At 40.2% G+C, this 22,092-nt stretch overlaps 1 protein-coding gene across 2 annotated transcripts in view; it reads right to left on the bottom strand.

Moving 5' to 3' along the window:
- Positions 1-22,092, bottom strand: part of il23r (interleukin 23 receptor) — a 197,280-nt gene that overhangs the window by 120,211 nt on the left and 54,977 nt on the right. For both annotated transcript variants that reach the window (XM_051932709.1, XM_028810984.2), the window contains 3 exons: positions 21,769-22,059; positions 19,275-19,398; positions 8,737-8,909 (listed from right to left, as the gene is read on the bottom strand). In XM_051932709.1, coding sequence (XP_051788669.1) covers positions 8,737-8,909; positions 19,275-19,398; positions 21,769-22,059 — 588 coding nt within the window. The remainder of the gene's footprint in view (positions 1-8,736; positions 8,910-19,274; positions 19,399-21,768; positions 22,060-22,092) is intronic.

Below are 22,092 nucleotides of genomic sequence, written 5' to 3'. Positions count from 1 at the left end.
AGATTCAACAGGCGCAGTCTATGGGGAGTTTGCTTGTCCCCAACATATCTGTATGGGTTACCCTCTGCCTGTTCCAATTCTTCCATTTTTATACAGAGGATTACGTCTTCAGACACCTTTACTTTTTACACATTTTGTTATGCTGTGGCCTTGCTTTAAATTATTTTAACTCATTTAGTTCATCAAGCAACATTCAATACCATTGAATGATAATCATGGAGTTTTCATATTCTCCCCGTGTCTGTATGGATTCCCTCAGGGTGCTCCAGTTTCCTTCCACAGTCCAAAGACAAGATGGTGTCATGCATGGGCATTGGAGGACTCCTCTAAGGGCCGGGGAAAAGGTATACAATAACCCGTCGAGACAAGAAGGGGGGCTAACGCTGACTCTGTCCTGTTGTTCTTCTTCCCTCACAGCACCAAGAAGCCGTCCAGTAAGGGCACTTAACCCCGCCCCTTCCGGAAGTTTCGCTATAAAAGAAGCGCCGAATAAGGAAAAGGCGTCTTTTGCCGACAGACCCAAACGAGCCGCACGGCGGAGCACGTGACTCTCAGATATTCTTAAAGACGGAGGAATCCCTGATCGGGAATAGCGCTTTGGCATGTTTTTCGTTACTTTTTCATTTTTGTTTGTTTCGTCTTGCGACGATTAAAAGGGATGACCCGGTTGGCGTCACAAAATTTCGACTGTTCCCAGTGTGTCTTTCTACTGCCCAACCACAATGGATTGGAAATGCTAAATTGGCTATAGTGTACATATGTGTGTGTGTGTGTGTATTTGTTTTTTTTTTTTTAATTTGTTTATTAATTTTTATTGTAATCATTCCATACAAATAGGTCAATTTTTAGCCAAACAAAATTGAAGACAAATCAAACCCCACCCCTGAGAAGGAGAGCTTAGGCAAAGGAGAATTGCTTTGGGCTTTTTAATAAGGCAACAATAAACAAAAGAAAGGGAGAAATATAAATATATAGGTAAATAAGAAATGGAGAAGGGAATTAAATGCGGTAATAGTTATTTCTCTTATTCTAAAATAATATTGATTAGATCCTGCCAGGCTTTGAAAAAATTTTGTACAGATCCTCTAACTGAGAATTTGATTTTTTCCAGTTTCAAATAATATAAAACATCAGTTTCCCACTGACTTATCAGAGGAGAGTTAGGATTCTTCCAATTTAACAGAATAAGTCTGCGTGCCAAAAGTGTAGTGAATGCAATCACCGTTTGCTTGTCCTTCTCCACTTCAAGTCCATCTGGAAGAACACCGAACACAGCTGTTAGTGGGTTAGGAGGGATTGTGACCCCAAGGCTGTCTGAGAGGCACTTAAAAAGTTTGGTCCAAAATGATGTTAGTTTGGTGCAGGCCCAGAACATGTGACCCAGTGAGGCAGGAGCTTGGTTGCAGCGTTAGCAGGTTGGATCGTGCCCTGGAAACATTTTGTACAGTTTTAAGTGAGACGGATGAGCTCGATATATAATTTTTAGTTGAATAATTCTATGCTTTGCGCATATGGAGCTCGAGTGAATTCTCTGCTTTGCTACCTTCCACTCCTTTTCTGATATATTGATTAAGAGGTCTTCTTCCCAATGTCCTCTTGGATCTTTGAAAGGTAGGGACCCTAATAGGATTTTATATAATGCGGAAATGGTGTTTAATTCCTCAAAATTGAGCAGTATTTTTTCCAGCATTGTGGAGGGTACGAGGTGAGGAAAATCGGGCAGTTTCTGTTTAACAAAATTTCTAATTTGAAGATAGTGAAAGAAATGTGTAGCTGGGAGGTTGAATTGTGTGTGTATTTGTGTGTGTTCACCCTGCAGTAGACTGCTGCCCTGTCCAGAGATTGTGCCTTCCATGTACCTGTCATGCATGCATTTCGAAAGATCATCTTCCAGGCTCATCAGAGGTATGTAATATCACTCCAGGACAAGAGGGGGCACAGTCGCTAATGGTCTCATCTCTTTTCTCACTCACAGCACCAAGAAGACACCCAACGAGGCCAAATGACCCCACCGCTTCCAGTCAGAGTCCTAAAAATGCTGGATGTCCCTGGAAGGAGGCGTCTCACTTTGACCCGAGCTTGCTGCAGAATGGAGCTATCCCAAAAGAGACTCACTCTACTGAGCTGTATTGAATTAGGAAGGTGACCCATGGCAGCGACTGTCTATTTATTTGTGTTCATTTGTGCCATCATGCACCTGTTTTCTTTCACTAATTGCCAGCATTGGATTAAACAGTGAGACACCACAATAATTCTTTGGACCGCTCTAGTGTTATCCCTCATCCACCCACTCTGTGCTTGCTAAGAAAAGCTCCAACTTGCCCATGGCCCTGCTCAGGATAAAGTGAATTTGGAAAATGGATGATTATTTTTTTTTAAAAAAAGTATTCAGACCCTTTGCTATGACACTTAAAATTTGTCTCAGGTGCATTCTGTTCTATTGATCATTATTATCACTCCTGTTGATGTTTCTATACCTTGTTTGAAATCCACCTGTGGTCAACTCTTAAAAATAAAGGTTCTATCATAACACTTTACGGAGCTGTGTGGTTCTTTGTAGAACCCTTGCTTGATAAAGAATCATTTCATTCTGGGAAGCCAGTCAGTCAGTTAGTCGTTTTCTAACCTGCTTAGTCCTGAACAGGATCACGGGAGTCTGCTGGACCCTATCCCAGTTAGCATAGGGTGCAAGGCAGGAACAAAAGCCTGACAGGGTGCCAGTCCATCACACACACACACAGCCAAACCACAGACTAGTGTCAATTTAGGAAATGCCAGTCCACCTAACCTCCATATCTTTGGACTGTGGGAAGAAACTGGAGCTGAGGAAGACCACACAGACACGGGGATAACATGCAAAATCCATGCAGAGAGGACCCGGGATGCAAACCCTGGCCTCTTCACTGAGAGGCAGGAGCGCTACCACTGCACCACCATTGTAAATATTCATTGCATATGCTGTTGGATCTTTGTGCTTGGAAAAGGTTCCCAATATATGGACAAAGCAGAAATCTTTAAAGTATAGTAGGCAACCTAGCAAGATACAAAAGATCAAGAAAACCCTAACCCTAACCTCAATCCTACCCTTAGCTGGTGTGATTGTATGCAGCAAGAGTCCATTTAAAATCAGGAACTCACTGGAATGTCTGAAATCTGTTATATTCTGTCTATGTTTATTTATGGAACCTCTTACAGATGTAAAAAAAAGGTTCTTTCCAGAGTTGGCTGCGATTGTCCAATGGGTCCTTCCCTCCTCATAACCACTGGTGGAGATTCACACCAATCTGAGGGTCATCATGGACTGGGTCTTGAAGACAGTAAGAAGGGTAAGATTGGGTCGTAAGGAAGATAAAGTTTAAGAAACACTTCTCTTGAGATTTTTTGGTCTTCACCATCTCACGGTTCTTTATAAATTCAGAGCACCTGCACATTTTTCCATTTCTTTTCCACAAACAGAGCACAGGCTGGCTGCTCAATGCTAAACACTAGAAATTAATTTTTCAACACAGGCTGACTAAAACACGGATCTGAATACAAATAAGGACATAACCAGTGAATACGTGGGTGGAATGATAATCAGCAGCCATTGCAGCCTTCAAGAAATCCAGACTGACCACCCCATCCCTGTGTTCCTGGTTGAGACTAAATTGATTAATGACCATTGCGATTGATTTCACCAGAGCTGCGATAACCATCATGTTTCCAATCTTTAAAAATAACTTCCACCTGCCACCCAACTGACTTAACATTGTGAGTCTTGGCGTTGGATTCTGAATGATAATTGCATTATAATTCAGCTCCTTGGATCAAAGACGACTATTTGAGAGAGAGAGAGAGAAGCTTGTATTATTCTGAAAGGCATCCATGGAGATTTGTGAATAAACAACTCCTGGAATGGCAAATATAAACTGTCACCATCTGGGGACAAAGGGTCTAGGATTTTGGCGGTGTCACTTCACACACTCTTTACTTTCATTTCAATTATTCATTTCTGTTCTGCGGTTCCAAAACAAGCAGCTTTGAAGTCTGATGGGCAGAAAAAATGGAGATTAACACAACAGCTGAAAGTTAAATGGCTAAATAGAAGAGCACAAGGAGTGCAGCTCAATCCCCGTCACTGCCTCCCTGAGTGACCTTGAGCAAGTTATTCCCATTGTGCCGCCTGTAGAAATATAGAAACAATTTGTAATAATAAAAATAATTCTTTACCTTTATGCAGGGCTTTTCTCACTACTCAAACAACTTTATGTGGTAAGTGGGGAGCCACTTTAACCACCACTAATGTGTAGCATCCTCCTGGATGATGCAACGGCAGCCATTTTTGCGCCAGTACTCTCACCACACATTACCTGTTAGGTGGTGAAGGAGTGAGATATAATTAGCCAATTAGAGCTTAGGGAATGACTAGGCCATGGTGGGCAATTTAGCCTGGACATAGAGATACACTCTACTCTCTACGAAGGATGCCCAGGGATCTTTTATGACCGGAGAGAGTCAGGACCTCGGTTTTACACCGCATCCAAAGGACAGTGTCATTTTTACAGCACAGTGTACCCGTCACCGAACTGGGGCATTGGGATCCATGTTCAGACCACAGGGTAAGTGCCCCCTGCTGGTCGCACCAACACCTCTTCCAGCAGCAGCCCAAGCTATTCCTGGTTGATCTCCCATCCAAGTACTGGCCAGGGCTGAACATGCTAAGTGTCAGGTGGATGACGTGTTCTGAAGTGCATGAAGTGTAGTCTGCTCTTATGATTTAGGAGATCCTTCCATTAAAAATACCACATACATATTAAAGTAAGGCACATAAAATAATTTGAAAAAGGAGATCATTGAGGGAGCTACACAAAGAAAAAGCTGTTTAGCCAGAAGGTGTTAGTCCTCAAGTTCTTAAGGCCTGTGCTGACCATCTTTGTGGTGTCCTCTGTCACCTGTTCAGTTTGTTCCTAAGGCTCCAGAAAGTGTCACTGCTGTTGAAAGCTTCCTGCATTGTTCCTGTTCCAAAGTAGGAAGGCTCCTCGTCACCTAATGACTACAGACCAGTGGCCCTTACATTTCAAATCACGAAGACCCTTCAGAGGCTGGCCCTGGACTATATGAGTCCTCTTGTGGTAGACCACCTGAACCCACTGCAGTTTGCCTATCAGCCAAAGATTGGAGTGGAGGTTGCAATTATCTGTCTGGCTTATTCTCACCTGGACAAAGCTGGCAGCACTGTGAGGATTCTCCAGTGCCCTCAATACCATCCAGCCATCCCTATTAAGGGGTAAACTCAGAGATATGCAGGTGGATGAGCCTTTGGTGTCCTGGATGATGGGCTATCTGTCAGGCAGACCACCATCTGTGAGACTCAAGGACTGTGTGAGCAACACTGGAGCAGCTCAAGGAACAGGCCTGCCACCTTTACTCTTCACTCTGTGACACCTCAGACTGCAAATATAACAGCAGGTCAGGTCACTTGCAGAAATTCTCAGATGATTCTGCACTTATTGGGAATATTGATAAGGGGGGAGAGACAGAGGAGAGGAGTCAGGGGAAGAACTTTGCTTCTTGTTGCAGAAAGAATTATCTGAACCTTAATATCAGCAAAAACAAGGAACTGGTTATTGAGTTTCACAGCAGCAAAGAGCCACTGTGTCCGATCACTATTCAAGGAGTGGATGTAGAGGTGGTCCACTCCTACAAATAATTGGGGGTCCACGGCAATGACAGGTTGAACTGATCTCATAACAAAGAGAAACTATATAAGAAAGGGCAGAGCAGGTTCTTTTTCTTTGGAGACTGTGATAGCTTAACATGGGTAGTGACCTCTTTCACATCTTCTACAACTCTGTGATGGCCAGTGTGTGTGGTGTGCTGGGCTGATAACATCACTTCAAGAGAGGCCCACCAATTCAACAAGCTAATTGAAAGGGCAGACTCAGTTATGGAACACACCTGGAGATCATAGCAAAGGAGAAAATTAAAACAAAACTGAGTGCCATTATGAGCAATGCTACACATCCTCTCTCTTACACAAAAACATTGAGGACTTTTAGCCAATGAATCATTCAGCAGATGTGTGTTAGGAAACGGTATGGGGGTCTTTATACCAACAGCAATACGTCTGTATAATGAGTCACTTTGACTGGGACAGCCAAGAAGTTTTTCTCTCTTTTTAATTCTCTTGCTTTTTTAGTCATTCTGGTGTGTGTTCAGACCAAAGTGTGTGTGAATGTACAGGGTGGTGCAGGGAAACAGGAAATTTTCAATTGACGTTGAATGCACGAATAAACACATTACAAAATACATTTAATGATGAAATGTATTGTACAGGATATGCAATTAATGATGGTGATCAATATTCATTCAATATTCATTTTATGTTTTGAAAAAACATCATGAAGTTGTTGTCCATTTCTCCGTACACATTCTGACAGCCTGTTGTGAAAATTCTGAATTGCTTGACGTAACATGTCAAGAGGAGAGCCGGCGATTTCCTCTTCAGTCCTCCATTTTAGATCAGCAGTGGTTGCAGGACATGTGCAGTAAACTTGACTTTTAAAATGTCCCCACAGAAAAAAAATCACAAACATGAGATCTGGGGATCTCAGAGGCCTTGGAATGTCACCGTTGCATGAAATGACGCACCTTCCAAACAATCGTCGAATAGCTGCCATCGATTGTCGGGCAGTGGCTCCACCTGGGGACTTCTTTTTTAAGGCTGAACCTGTTTCTTTGAAATTACGCACCCATGTTGTAAGCGCCTGAGCAGACGGGACACGGTCATGATTTCCTAACTGGTAACGACGACAAAATTCCCTTTGCACAGCAGTCACACTATCGCCATTCTTATAAAAGGCTTTCACAGAGGACCTCATTGTGCACCACTCCACTGCTCCATTATAACTAATACCAAGGGGGTCTAAACGAGGTCGCATTGGTCCTAAACAACTGCCGATGCCCCAGGGTCGCCAACACCTACTTCCAAAATTTCTCGTTTCCCTGCACCACCCTGTATATTTATTTATGTATCTATTTATTTAAAGAGCTTCTGTAAAAAGACTAATTTCCCGCTGGGGAAAAATAAAGATCTATCTATCTATCTATCTATTAGTTATATAGTGCCTTTTCTATCTATCTATCTATCTATCTATCTATCTATCTATCTATCTATCTATCTATCTATCTATCTATCTATCTATCTGTTATACAGTGTCTTTCATATCTATCTATCTATCTATCTATCTATCATACAGTGCCTTTCATATCTACAGTATCTATTATATAATGCCTTTCATATCTATCTATCTATTAGTTATATAGTGCCTTTTCTATCTATCTGTTATACCGTGCCTTTCATATCTATCTATCTATCTATCTATCTATCTATCTATCTATCTATCTATCTATCTATCTATCTATCTATCTATCTATCTATCTATCTATCTATCTATTATATAATGCCTTTCATATCTATCTATCTATTAGTTATATAGTGCCTTTTCTATCTATCTGTTATACCGTGCCTTTCATATCTATCTATCTATCTATCTATCTATCTATCTATCTATCTATCTATCTATCTATCTATCTATCTATCTATCTATCTATCTATCTATCTAAATAAACATAAGTTTAAATTGAAATAAAGTCTGAATATTATCTCACTGAAACTGCCCTATTGTTTGCTGACACTAATAATGGGCGTAGGGCCGGAGGTCCTAGAGGATGAGGGACTTAGAGGCATAAAGCGCTATATAAATGTAATGAATTATCATTATTATTACATCCAGGTTCTGTAAGATCCTTACTCAAGTCACAAGTGTTGCGAAGTTTTGCTCATTTGTTCAGATTATACTCAGTGCACCGTGGGGAGCAACTGCATCTTACAATCTTTTCAAGGGTGGTCTGCCACTGTTAGGAATGCTTCAGCCCTTGCAGTGCAGGAAATTGAGAGTAAGACTGGTCTCAGTCATTAAGGTATCCAGAAGATAATTGTTAATATCCTTTCAGAAAGTAGCCAGCCGGTATAAAGGATTTCATTTTTAAGTATTGCGGGGTGTGCATGTAGCAGAAGGCAAGGTTAGTAAGCTCAGGAATTGTATTTAGGAATTTCTATGATTAACTTCACTAATAATAAAGAACTTCAGGAGGCCAAAGTGCCTTCTGCGAACACTTTCATGATAGAAGAACCCCATACAAGCCTGCATTCAGTTTGCCTCCTAGCTGCCACATCATTTATTTTTATGTATCAACAGTATTTAAATTTAAATCTCTGAATGTAACTTCTAATCACCCCAGAATGTAGGACGACCTCTTCTAGGATTTATGTGTCGTGTTGATTTACCACCATAACTTTTTACATTCAGGTCACTCAAATAGACAGGACAGTAAGAACAGGGGTGTTGTTACCAGATATAAAAAGTCCTTCGAATGGAAACTTTGACATTTATTTTGGTATTTGGTACACTGTATTATTCCCCAAGGGGAAACTGTCTTCACGCAAGCTTTATGAAAAATGACACAAGTCAGCTCTACCTACATGATCTGAATTGCCTTCTCTTTGCAGTTTGTAGCTGTGGGGCTTTTAAAGATTTCACAAGAGTCTGCTGTATGTGATTCAAAAATTAAGCTTGAGTGAAAGCTGTAGCTCTTCTACTCTCATGAATGCCTTTGATTTGCACACAAAAACTATGGTCAGTTTTAAAGCGATAAAGTGTGCTAAAGAATTATAAAAAAAATGTAGTGCTTTACCTGTGTCATTAATCGTAAATGACAGAACTTCAGACTGCGCTTCTCCCAGGTCGTTTTTGGCGTGCACGGTCACCTTGTACTCTTTGTCCATTTTGAAGTGTGAGAGAGAAACTTGAACAGATTCAGCGAGGCCGTCTTCTGCAGGAAATGCCAAACTGTCCGAGTCTCTGCTGCTGTGTGACAAATGACAACCGAAACCGTGGGTTTAATAGTGAGATGGAAAAATGACACTTGCAGAAAGTCATTACGTCACACGTGAAATTTACAAGATGCAGTAAGTGAGTCACAACACTGTATTGACAATTTGAAAAGTAAATTGGCATAAGCACGTTTTATTAGGTAAAACAATGAAATCCATACACCTTAAACTGAAAAAACGTCTTGCCCTGTTTGCCTTGTGGAGAAGGCAGCGACTCTTAACAACCCAGAGAGCTGACATTTAACGCGAGTGTGAAGGGTTTACACAAACCAACACCCCATACATAATAAGGTGAAGCTCAGCTTCACAGAGTTTGTAATGTGTTTTTTATTTCAACTGAAATCCAAGAAAATTGGTTACTAAAGACAAATCTGACAAGGGTTTTGCAAAATTAAAGTCATCCATCCTGACATTTCTTATAAATTACTTATGCGAATGAGAGATTTCAGTTTTTAATTTTTAATAGACATGCAAACCTTTTTGAAAACGTGCTTTTACTTTGTCATTGTGGGTTATTGTGTGTAGACTGAAGTGCAAAAATGGCAGATTAATCATTTAAAATTAAATCTACAACACAGCAAATTGTGTAGAATAACTCATTGTTACAAAATCTCTGAATATATAAAATCCAGCGTCTATCTATCTATCTATCTATCTATCTATCTATCTATCTATCTATCTATCTATCTATCTATCTATCTATCTATCAGTTATATAGTGCTTTCAGTATCTATCTATCTATTATATAGTGCCTTTCATATCTATCTATCTATCTATCTATCTATCTATCTATCTATCTATCTATCTATCTATCTATCTATCTATCAGTTATATAGTGCTTTCAGTATCTATCTATCTATCTATCTATCTATCTATCTATTATATAGTGCCTTTCATATCTATCTATCTATCTATCTATTATATAGTGCCTTTCATATCTATCTATCTATCTATCAGTTATATAGTGCTTTTAATATCTATCTATTTATCAATTATATAGTGCCTTTCATATCTATCTATCTATCTATTATATAGTGCCTTTCATATCTATCTATGCTATGCTATGGAACACTAACAAGAAGCTCTGACACTAACCCATAGTTTTCCCTGTAGTCTCCTCAGAACAGCTAGGTGGGATATGAGACCATCCCTGGCGAGACCATAGCTGAACAGAAGAAGGTTGAAAATAGAAACAAGCGAGCAGGTGAAAGTCAAAAGGTCATGAGAAAAGGCAATTAGACAGATAATTTAAGAAACACATAGAAGTAATCTAACACAAAGTTGAAGGAGTGAAAACAGGAGTGATAATCTTAAAGTGAAAGTGACGATTACGAGGGGAATTAGAGTTTTCAAAAAAGGATCAGTAAAGGGTCAGTGACACAGAACAAGAAGCCCACTTAAATATGAAGACTAACTGAAGTCAGATCAACTTCAGGGGACAGCCGAGTGCCATGTGAGTCATTAGTGAAGGTGGGAGATAACAATGGCACTTAAAGTAGAGATTCTCCCAAATAGCTACTTTGGTCAATTAACTAAAGTATAGCATTAATGACAAGCAGGTTGCCAAGTGTTCCCATAAAAGAAAATGAGTAAGAACTTACAATTTGTGGGGTGTAGCATGCTAATTATTTCAAATTATTGCACTTGACATTGCCATTTCCAGCAGGGTGTATGCTTCATGAGTGTTTGGCACGGTTGAAATATATTTTTGACTTCTGCAGAATTAGGCCTCTGGTAATAGGTCTAATTTTATATGCAGATGTTCACAGCTGCCATTTTGCCACACCTCATTGTGTCAAGCAAGCTGTACTCCAAAGTTCAAAGCAGGCCACTTTAACAAAGTTGCAAATCTGTAATTCATACGTAAAAGCTTAGCAGGTTTTTCTTTGGATCCAATGCTGCTTTAACAGATTGACCTGTAAAGTTTTCCCAACAGTTATTTTACAATAAAAAGATTGAGCTGCAAACCATTAATGTGTTGCTATTTAGATAGTGAGGACAAGGTCCCTTATAAAGTTGGAGGAAAACTCCATCCAAAAATGACATTTTTTATATGTTACTTACCCCAATTAAAACTCCACCTCTGCCCCTCACTCATTGGTCATAAGTCCTGTCTTCAGTTCAAAAATACAATGTCATTAGAGGGGAACTTCGTATTTGTGGACATTTTTTTTCCAGAGTTTTTTATTTAGCAATATTTTAGTTACTAATACACGTGAATATATCACTGAATGACTGGACAAGTGGATTATTTGACTCAAGTAACACGAGAGTTTTCTCGTCCACATTTTCAATATTTCTTGCTGTTGCCGTGCATTGGTCACTACTGGGTCTGTTCTATCAGAAATTTTGTTATGTCCATTCACCACAAAAAAGTGACATTAAAAATATTTCTTGGACATCAACCCAAACTACATGGGGTTTAGTAACAGATTTCAAAAATATCATTTTTGGGTGGGGTATTCCTTTAATTTACTCCATCCCACTTTAAATGCCGTTGTTTTGTCTCACATTCTACTTTAGAACTTCTTTTTTAACATTTACATTAAAGATCACATTATAATAAAGCATGATAAAGCACAATCCATTCAAACGTACAATTAATGCAGCATCTCCAATAGAAGTTAAGACGTATTAATGGAAGAGGTGCAGAGCTACAAGTACCTGGGGGTTCACATGGACTGGTGTGACCACACAGTGGCCCTGGTCAAGAAGGGCCAAAGCAGACTGGACTTCCTAAGGTGACTCCAGTGTTTTGGTGTGTGCAGCGAGCAGCTGAAATGTTCTACCAGTCCATAGTAGCCAGTGTGGTGTTCTATGTTGTGGTCTCCTGGAGAAGCAACTTGAGCTCAAAAGAAGCACAATGCCATCTGAACAAACGTATCAGAAAAAACCTGCGCCCACATAGAACGATCCCTGGACACACTGGAAAATGTTGTGGGAAAGGGGATGGTGGCAAAATTGACTGCCATCATGAAAAATCCCCTCCATCCCCTCCAGGAGGCGCTCTCTTGGAGCACTTTTAGATGCAGGTTCATTCTACCATTGTGTGTGACGAAGGAGGAGAGGTCTTTTTAGCACATTGCAATCAGGCAATTGATTGCTTCCACCTGACATACTCTTTAAGTTCATTTTGAAAGTTCTGCATAATACACATTAATTTATTATTTATTTATATTTATTTATTTACTTATCAGTTGATGGATTGATAGGCTGTATTATCTGTCTTGTGAGTCTGTATCCTTGTTTTTTATGTTTTTGCTATTACATGCATGTTAATTTCCTCTTGGAATTAATAAAGTGTATCTAATCAAATCTAATCATAGACAAAACTTAAAGCCACATCCCTGGCAGAGCAAAGGCCCATTATAAAATAGTCGCTTACAAGTATTAAAATATTGAAAATAAATCAGAAGAGTGACAGAGGCTCGGCAAGCCTGTTCGAGAACTATAGCAATCAATTCTTACTTTTTTCTAGTTTTAAGGCCATGTCACATTATATACAGTAACTTTTCCAACAATTTTCAGTTGCAATCTTCGTTTATGTAATCTTAGCAAGTTGGAGGCAGTCGCGGCACAATACCATAACTCACAGTCATGCAGCCTCACATCCCCACTGACTCAGTCCAACCAGCCTGTGACTGACTCCAACAAAATCAGGCAGGCTTGATTTTGTCTTAAGTTATGGGGGGGGTGGTCTCTATGTGTGCATCAGAGTGTTCACCCTGAAGTACAATGCATAAAATGCAGTGACAAAAGGAATAAAGAATGTCTGATGTTTTGCACTTTATGTACCATGATAGAATGGAAAAAGAAAGAGCGTCTATTCAGGGAGTGGATGGAGAAGTGGTCCACTCCTAGAAGTACTTGGGGTTCCACATCAATGACAGGTTGGAATGATCTTATAACACAAAGGAACTATATCTATCTATCTATCTATCTATCTATCTATCTATCTATCTATCTATCTATCTATCTATCTATCTATCTATCTATCTATCTATCTATCTATCTATCTATCTATCTATCTATCTATCGATAAGAAAAGCCAGAGCAGGATCTATTTTAGGAGACTGCGTTAGCTTAATGTGGGATGGATTGATGGGTAGTTGCATCCTTCACATCTTCTACAACTCTCTGATGGCCAGTGCGATTTTCTACACCGTTATCCGCTGGGTTGATAACATCACTTCAAGAATCAACAAGTTAATTAAAATGGCAAGCTCAGTTTAGGACACACTCTTGACCCCCTGTAGGCCGTAGCAAAATGAGAGAGTTAAAAAAACTGAGTGCCATTATGAATAACGCTGCACATTCTCTTTCTGACACAACAACACTGAAGACTTTCAGTCAATGAATCATTCAGCATAAATGTGTCAAGAAACGCTACGGAGGACTCTTTATACCAACAGTCTGTACAGTGCCTCATTGTGACTGTGACTGTCAAGTCCGAAATTTTTCTTTCTTTTTAATTTTCTTTCTTTTAGACAGACTGGTGTGTGTTCAGATTGTAGTATCTATCTATCTATCTATCTATCTATCTATCTATCTATCTATCTATCTATCTATCTATCTATCTATCTATCTATCATGTCAGTCAGTCTGTCAGTCATTCATTTTCCAACCCATCCATCCATCCATCCATCCATTATCCAACCCGCTATATCCTAACTACAGGGTCACAGGGGTCTGCTGGAGCCAGTCCCAGCCAACACAGGGCGCAAGGCAGGAACAAACCCCGGGCAGGGTGCCAGCCCACCGCAGGGCACACACACACACACACACACACACTAGGGACAATTTAGGATCGCCAATATACCTAACCTGCATGTCTTTGGACTGTAGGAGGAAACTGGAGCACCCGGAAACTCCAAATTGCAAACTCCACGCAAGGAGGACCCGGGAAGCAAACCCTGGCCTCCTTACTGCGAGGCAGCAGCGTTGCCACCGTGCCGTCCCTATCATGTAGTGCCTTTCATATCTATCTATCTATCTATTATATAGTGCCTTTCACATATATCTATCTATCTATCGAGCTTCTGCAAAAAGACAATTTTCCCCCTGGAGACAAAGAAAGCACCATCTACCTAAAAAGACAAACCAGGGCAGAGATTTTGGCTGAAATGACTGGTAATTAATGTTTTTTATGTTTTTCTTTGTGTTTTCCAAAAAACTCTCTATGGTTTTAATAGCCCAGGAATCAAATTCTAGTATCAGAGTTTGGATGTATTGTATTGTTCAGGTTATAAATATTTATTTTGGATCATTTACAATGCAATTGTTTTCTATAGCGAGCATCACTGTTTTTTTCTCTTGTTTCTAGGTTGCTTACAGCTGTTGTTAAGAGTGGGATTACAGAGATGGCAACCCTGACATTAATCACACATTGGGTTAAAAGGTCAACAATAAGAGCATTTCCACATCAAAGTTTGTGGTGTGCTATTATTCCTTCTTTTCAAAACCTTTTTCAAGTATTTTTCTGGTAAAGACCTTATTTGCTATGTTTTGACCTTGTCTTTTCTACTGATCAGTCTCATAAAACTCTCCATGCAACATCTAAACACAACAGAAACTCAGATCACAATGAGTAATCCTGAAATGAGCTGCTTTCATCGCAGCCTGCAGGGATGGACTAAAGAATTCAAGTCATCATGTATTAGATCTACTATATATAATTATAGTTTATGAGACTGCACAGGGATAAACTCCTGAAGAGTGTTCTTAGGTTCAGTTCAATGTCTTTTACACACCTCACCTTCTTTTTCACTTTCATGCCAAGTTTCCTCTAAAACTTGAAGGGCGAGTCCAGAGAACATTGAAAAGGAGGATCTGCTGTGAAATGACTATTCATTAATTTTCTATACATTTTTCTTTGTATTTTTCAACCAATTAAAACTCCTAATTAGTGGATTAATAACCCAGGAATCTAATACTTGTAGCAGCACTACTTAAAATTGCCTACAGCTCCTAGCAGCCTCAGCAGTATTATGCTATTGAGCAGACTTAGTGGGCACAGGAGCTACAGGGAAGAAGGATAATTAAGTGGGCTCTTTAAACAGGAGTCAAAAAGATGCAGAGGGGATAGCGATGAACTCCTATATTTGTTTCTATACATCACAAACACTATTGGAGTATAATTACAACCACCGTGGATTACAGTTTCTTCTGGATGTATGTGCTGTCCTGTGCCTGCTTCTCAACATGGTTTCATCTTTATCTGGGGAGCGCTACCTATCATGCCAAATCGGCAAACTACAACTGAAACCTGGTAGGACAAAACTTTACATTTCCTTCAGAGGGTTGTGCACAGGTGTTTTCTCATTCCACATGCCATTGTCATCTGTTTCTGCTATACTGGACTGTGTTGAACTATATTGTTAGTGTTAAGTGTCTGTTGTTTCATTCGGTTTCATGTATGTAGTATACGTAAATAATTATTGCTGTCTGAGAACTGGAGAGGGCTTTTGTACACAAGTTTATGTGTAATTTTTGTTTTCAATACTTGACTAGTATATTATTTATTTATTAACACATTGAGCTGCTTATCAGTGTCTCCGTGTGTGAGAGTGTGTGACCACTTCAAGGCTGTGTGTATTTCAATGGTCCCCATAATAAAATGAACAAATCACCATCTTCAGACGGTGTAAATCTTAGCATCCTCGTGACAACTAAATACTAATATCAGAATTTTGCTTTAGTGTATTTTTCAGGATATGAATATTTATGTTGGATCGTTTCTGATGCCATTTTGTTTATAAACACCTTTTATGCCAGGTTCGACAGGCTGAATACAGACACACCCTCAAAGGTCTCCTGTGACCCCACAGACACTTCCTTTCAGGTGACACACACACAGGTCCTGGAAGCCCTGAAGAAGGTGAACCCCCACAAGGCGGTGGGACCCGATGGAGTTCTTCCCAGAGTTTTGAGGGACTGTGGAGACCAATTAGCTGGTGTGTATGCTGACATCTTCAACCTGTAATTATCCCAGGCAGTAGTCCCCCGTATTTTTAAATCCTCCACCATTTTACCAGTCCCCAAAAGATCGGACACATCTATTCTAAATGACTTCAAGCCAGTGGCACTCACACTAATCGCTATGAAATGTCTAGAAAAACTGGTTCTCACGCATATCAACCATTTGGTCCCGGACACTGTTGACCCCCTCTAGTTTGCCTACCGCCCCAATCGATCAGTGGATGATGCGGTAGCAATAGCCCTACATCACATTCTGCAACACCTGGAAAGTAGCAGAATGTATGCCAGGATGCTTTTCCTGGACTACAGTTCTGCTTTCAATACTATCCGCCCGGGAAAACTGATCAAGAAGTTGACAGACCTCGGCGTCCCAACTCCCACCTGCAACTGGATCCTGGACTTCTTGACAGTTAGACCACAGGTGATGAGAATGGGAGGACGGGTGTCTGCTGAGCTCACAGTTAGCACAGGATCCCCACAGGGCTGTTGCCTTAGCCCCAAACTTTTCTCTCTGTACACTTATGACTATGTCTCCACCCAGAACAACACCACCGTCATTAAATACGCTGATGATACCACCATCTTGGGGCTCATCGGGGGGGGGGACGAGTCAGGGTACAGGACCATGGTAAACAACATTCTTGTCTACGGAGAGGAGAAAGACCTCATCCTCAACATAGACAAGACCAAAGAAATAATATTGGACTTCAGGAAGAATCCTCCCCCTCTACAGCCTCTTATCATCAAAGGGACTGAGGTGGAGATGGGCCGACAGCCACAGATTCCTGGGATTGCAGGTTACATCAGACCTGAGTTGGACTCTTAACACCACATCCCAGCAAAGGCTATATTTTATTCGGTTGCTCAGGGAAGCCGGCCTGAACCATCGCCCTCACACCCAGGCCTACACAGGACTGATAGAGAGCATTCTCACCACAGGCATCACTGTCTGGTATGGGAACACCACACAGGCAGAGAGGAAGGCTTTGCAAAGAGTCATAAAGACTGCGGAGAGGATCATAGGGACAAAACTTCCTTCCATGGACTTTATGTACGCACATCGTTGTCGGAAAAGAGCAGAGGGAATTATTAGGGACTCACTTCATCCAGCTCACTCTCTGCTCAGACACAAAAACTGTACGTACAATCTGAGACACAGCAGAACGGACAGCATCATCACTCACAAAACAAGATTTTTCAATAGCTTTTTCCCCACCACAGTCAGACTGATGGCAAAACAAAATTATTGAATATGTGTAATAACCTCACGCTACCTCACTTCACTTAACATGAAAATGACGAGTGAAAAATCTATATATATAATTCACTAAGTCCATGGCAAGCAAGACGCACACAAGACAGCCACGCCCACCAACTCACAGCGCCCCGCCCACCAACAATTCACTAAACAGCCGACCATGGCGCGAGAGCGAAAGCATTTGCCAAGAATGTGTTCATTAATCAAGTCGGAGGTTCGAAGAAGATCACATACTGTCATAGTTCCGACCATACACGATGCCGACTGGCGATCCGGCGGCATTATTCCCATGACCCGCCGGGCAGCCAACCGGGTAACCAAAGTCTTTGGGTTCCGGGGGGAGTATGGTTGCAAAGCTAAAACTGAAAGGAATTGATGGAAGGGCACCACCAGGTGTGGAGCCTGTGGCTTAATTTGACTCAACACGGGAAACCTCACCCGGCCCGAACGTGGCTCACAGGTGCATGCGACTGAGGCGGTGTGTGGAAAATGAACAGTCAACGTGAATCACAAGTGCATGTGGACTGTACACAGACGAAAGCAATTCAGGTGAGGAGTTGGGGGCGGACACATGAGCATGCAGTGCGTACTGAACGATGACTAAGAGATGATTTAAGAAATCGGCAGACTAGAATGGCAGGGGCGGAATGGGTGTTAGACGATTGAACTTGCCTATCTAGAGGATGTAAATTGTCCTAACATGGGTTCCGTAGGTGAACCTGCGGAAGGATCGTTACCGGTTGTGCCGACCTGTCGTTGGACGGTTAGGACCCGAAACCTCTCAGGCCCGCTTCCCCGCCCTCTCTCCAGAGTTCCATCTTTGCATTCACTTATAGTCGTATCCTCAAACCCACCGCATTTGGACAACTGTGTCTTTCAGGAAGTGTTCACCCATCAATACATAATTATGTGGCGTATGCTACCCCGCGGGTTGGCTAGTGTGCAATATTTTAACTGGGCAATACCTACAACATATTGTTTTTTTTGTGTAGATACTGTATTACCACCTTTCTGTATAGTGCTGGTATAATCTACATTATTTATTAGTTTGTTTTACTGTTTTTTAATTTTTTAATGTTTTACTATGATTTGGACAGAGCACTGCACAAGAATTCCAATGTGCTTTGACTGCTGGTCTTATGCACAAATGGCAAATAAAAGAACCTTGAACCTTCTGAATTCGTGGACAATAAATTACCTTTTTGCATGCTGCCATTGCTTCTTTTCAAATTTTTTTTGGAAAAAATGTTTTTGTTCTAATTTTGGACTACAATTTCTTGGTCCTTGGTACTTTTGCTCCAGTTTGTTGATCTCCCGGTTTTTACCTCATTCCTTCTCCTGATCAGTGTCGTAAAAATTTGTCATTCTACCTTTAGATGCAACAGAAACTCAGATAACGATAAGCAATCCCGAGATGGGGCAACATGTAGAATTTGCCGGGAGAGGTTATAGAATTAAAGAAGCAGATGACTGATGTGTGTGCACCATTACAACAAACAGTGGGGACGATGAACAACCTTAGCCAAAAAGTTGGCATTACTCCTAAGCCTCAGCTGATCGCCAGCAGTAGCCATGGTAAAGAGCCCTTGATACCACATGCTAGTTGATATTCTGGGACCCTAATAGTTGCAAAGCTTCCGGAATCAATATAAAATGATTTTTGAAACCCATCCTGCAACACACCCTGATGCTCAAACACATATACTATTGATCATGTCATTGTTTGACTAAACCCGTTAGAATGGATGTCCCTCTGTATGATTCAAACCCTCTGTTACTATTTTCATTAGACACCTTTGTTAAGGAATTGAGTAAAATCTAGGATGTTTTGAATTGGTCAGAGTTGGGACTGCACTGGCAGTCCATTCTTTTTCTTTTGCCTGGAACTCTGTAATGCTGCTTTGGCACATTGTACAAAAGGTAAATACTGTAAATAGGAAGAATTTAATTTGTAATCTGTTTTTATTTTCTACAATCCATATTAATTTTAAGGTAACTAGTTATTGTATTTTATTCTTTTAAAGCATTTTAAACTGCATCCAGTGCATAAACAGTGCTATATAAATACATGTAATATTATTAACATATTAAGAAGTATCTTACCTCTGAATTTTCAAGGTATAACTTGTACTAATATGCGTGTCTTTTCCTCTGTTCCAGGAGCAAGTTATTTTCCCTGTGGACCACCTGCTCTTACAATTTAAACCTGTAGGAGCATCTGGAGGATCTAAAAAAGAAAATGAGGAAAACAAAGTGAAATATGTTTCATCCAGCCATCTGTCATTTATCCCAATTAAAGGAATACACCACCCAAAAAAATATATCTTTTTGTATGTCACTTACATCATGTAGCCTATAATGATGGCTAAATGAATAGTTCATGGAAAATGGAGATAACAAAGTTTTTGATAGAAATGGAATCTATGGAGATCAATGCAGGACCACACCACACATATAAAAACATTCATGAAAAAACTTCCCGTTACTTGTGTTGCATTAAGTCAACCTGTCGTATGCTTACAACATGCAAAACGCATGCATTTTTGCTAAAATATTTCAAAATAAATACACCCTGAAAATCAGAGCTGTACACAAAGTACAAACGCACCACCATCTATGACTTGATTAAACTCTTCACATTTGATCCTGGTATGCTAAAAGGTTTTCCATAGCTGGTGTCTCGTTAAAAAAACTGTCATGTACTGATTGGATAGTGATGCTGAATATGTTAGGGAGAATACGGTAAATATGAATTATGGGTAAATGTTTAAAGATAATTATTATTATCTAGTTGATTGAATTTTGTGATTATATTATTAGGGGGCTTTGCCCCCTGCTCGCTTCGCTTGCCAAACCCCAAACTAGCCTCTTTGTGGTTCTGCCGCTCATATATGGGGATGCGAATGTCCATCCATCCATCCATTTTCCAACCCGCCGAATCCGAACACAGGGTCACGGGGGTCTGCTGGAGGCAATCCCAGCCAACACAGGGCACAAGGCAGGAAACAATCCTGGGCAGGGTGCCAACCCACCACAGATGCGGATGTACACTTTACTAATTATTTTACATCACAGTGAGTAATTAACCATATTAAAAATATTAAAACGTAATAATTTGAATGTAAATTATGTTTCATGTTGCGTTAAGAGTTATTCATTACGTAATACAATTTCTTTCTGTTTGGCTAACGGGAAACTGTTAACATTTTAATACAAATGGCATATCAAGATCTCCTTTGTTGTGTAATGTTATCCGCGGAAGATGTACTACATTACCTTTCTTGGATACATCCTTCTTTCTACAGAAATTTGTGCGGTGGAAAACTGGACAGTGTTAACGGTTGTAGTTATTCTTCAGGACATTGTAAGCTGATGTTTTCATCTTCCGTACGATCACCACCGACTATTTCAGCATAGTCTACTGATATGCATTTAACCAATTTGCCGTGTAACTGATTGACATTTTTGGCGTTAATTTGTTTGACTTCATCATTTCTCGCTGCTAGGATTGCCCATCCTAAGAAACGTTTTTTCTGTTTGATAACCCTTTGTGATGAAATTCTTCAATAAGATTTGAACATAATTTGTCTTTTTTAATTGGGAACTTAAAAGTGAGCAAAACGTTAAAATTTATAAGAGCTGAGAGAGCAGAAACTGTGTGATGAGATTACCATGTGCGTGGTTGAATATGGTTGAGAGGAGGGCATGATTTGAAAAAATCTCATGGCCAAGGTGTCAACTCGCGGGACTCGAAAAAAATCTTCCAAAAAGTCTTGTCTCATCTTCCAAAAAGTCTCATCTCATTGCAGGATTTTGTTTATTATAATAGAGAAATATTAGGATAACCAATTTGGTTCAAGGGCCTAAATACAATGTATATGGTTATAGTTTATGAGACTTCACAGTAAAATTATAATTGTGCTGTCACCATCACTGTAAGCGATCTGATAGGCTGTCAGCTCAAATAAAGATCTACCCAAAATGATAATAACTGTTTGACTGCCATTCAAAGACAATGTCATTTTCAGTCATGTGATTCAGACGTGATATAAAAAAACTTTCAATACAGCCCAATTGCTCTATATTTTCTCATGCATCAAACATCTAGAAGTGATGATTCCACTCAAAGTGTGCATTTTCCATTGTGAGTTGACTAATTCTCAGATGTCCTACACTGTAAAGAATTTTAAGTCAGCATGTAGCTGGGATTCCTGTTTGTTTATTAGGGCAAATCAATCTGATGAATTAGGATAGACAACAGTACAGTCTTATCAGATCTCAACCACCCTCAATATGGAATTGAGACAATTTTACTGCAGTCTGAATTTAGGCTAAGCAGGCCATAGGACAATGTAGAGTCAAACGTAACCAGTATGGATTTTCATGTCATTTTTATTTTGACAACTGCATTGTTCCTTAAGGATTCCCACTCCCCCAGATGGCACGTTTGGTCAAATGTAAAAATCAAGAGAAAATGAACACCAATACCATGTACTGGCATGTACTTCAAATTGTGCATATGGTATTTTGATTCTTGCGAACTCACAGTGTGGCGAGGCATTGCAAACTATGTTATGTGAAATGTGAAAATACCTACAGCCTGCATTGATGTCGCTCCCACAGACCATCATCTCCACTCTCTCATTGCATTTCACAAAGCACTGAGCCGATGATCTGGGTCTTGAGAAGTCCTGGAGATGGAGGACCACCGCTGATTCATTCAGTTGGGTGCTCCCTTTCAGTTCTTTGCCATCCATATATATGAAAAATTTTTTGGAGTGGCAGTGGTCAATGAAGGAGTGGCAGATGATTGAGATGTTGGATCCCATGGCAAAGACTGTAGCTGGTTTCACATCAATGATTCCTTGACAAACCAATACGGCCCACCCTACAAACACATAAAAAAATAACCATTATTGAA

This window comes from Erpetoichthys calabaricus, chromosome 10 (genome assembly GCF_900747795.2).
Source record: "Erpetoichthys calabaricus chromosome 10, fErpCal1.3, whole genome shotgun sequence".
Classification (NCBI taxonomy): Eukaryota; Metazoa; Chordata; class Cladistia; order Polypteriformes; family Polypteridae; genus Erpetoichthys; species Erpetoichthys calabaricus.
Note: the sequence above shows the minus strand (reverse complement) of the source record. Positions and strands in the feature narration are given on the sequence as shown.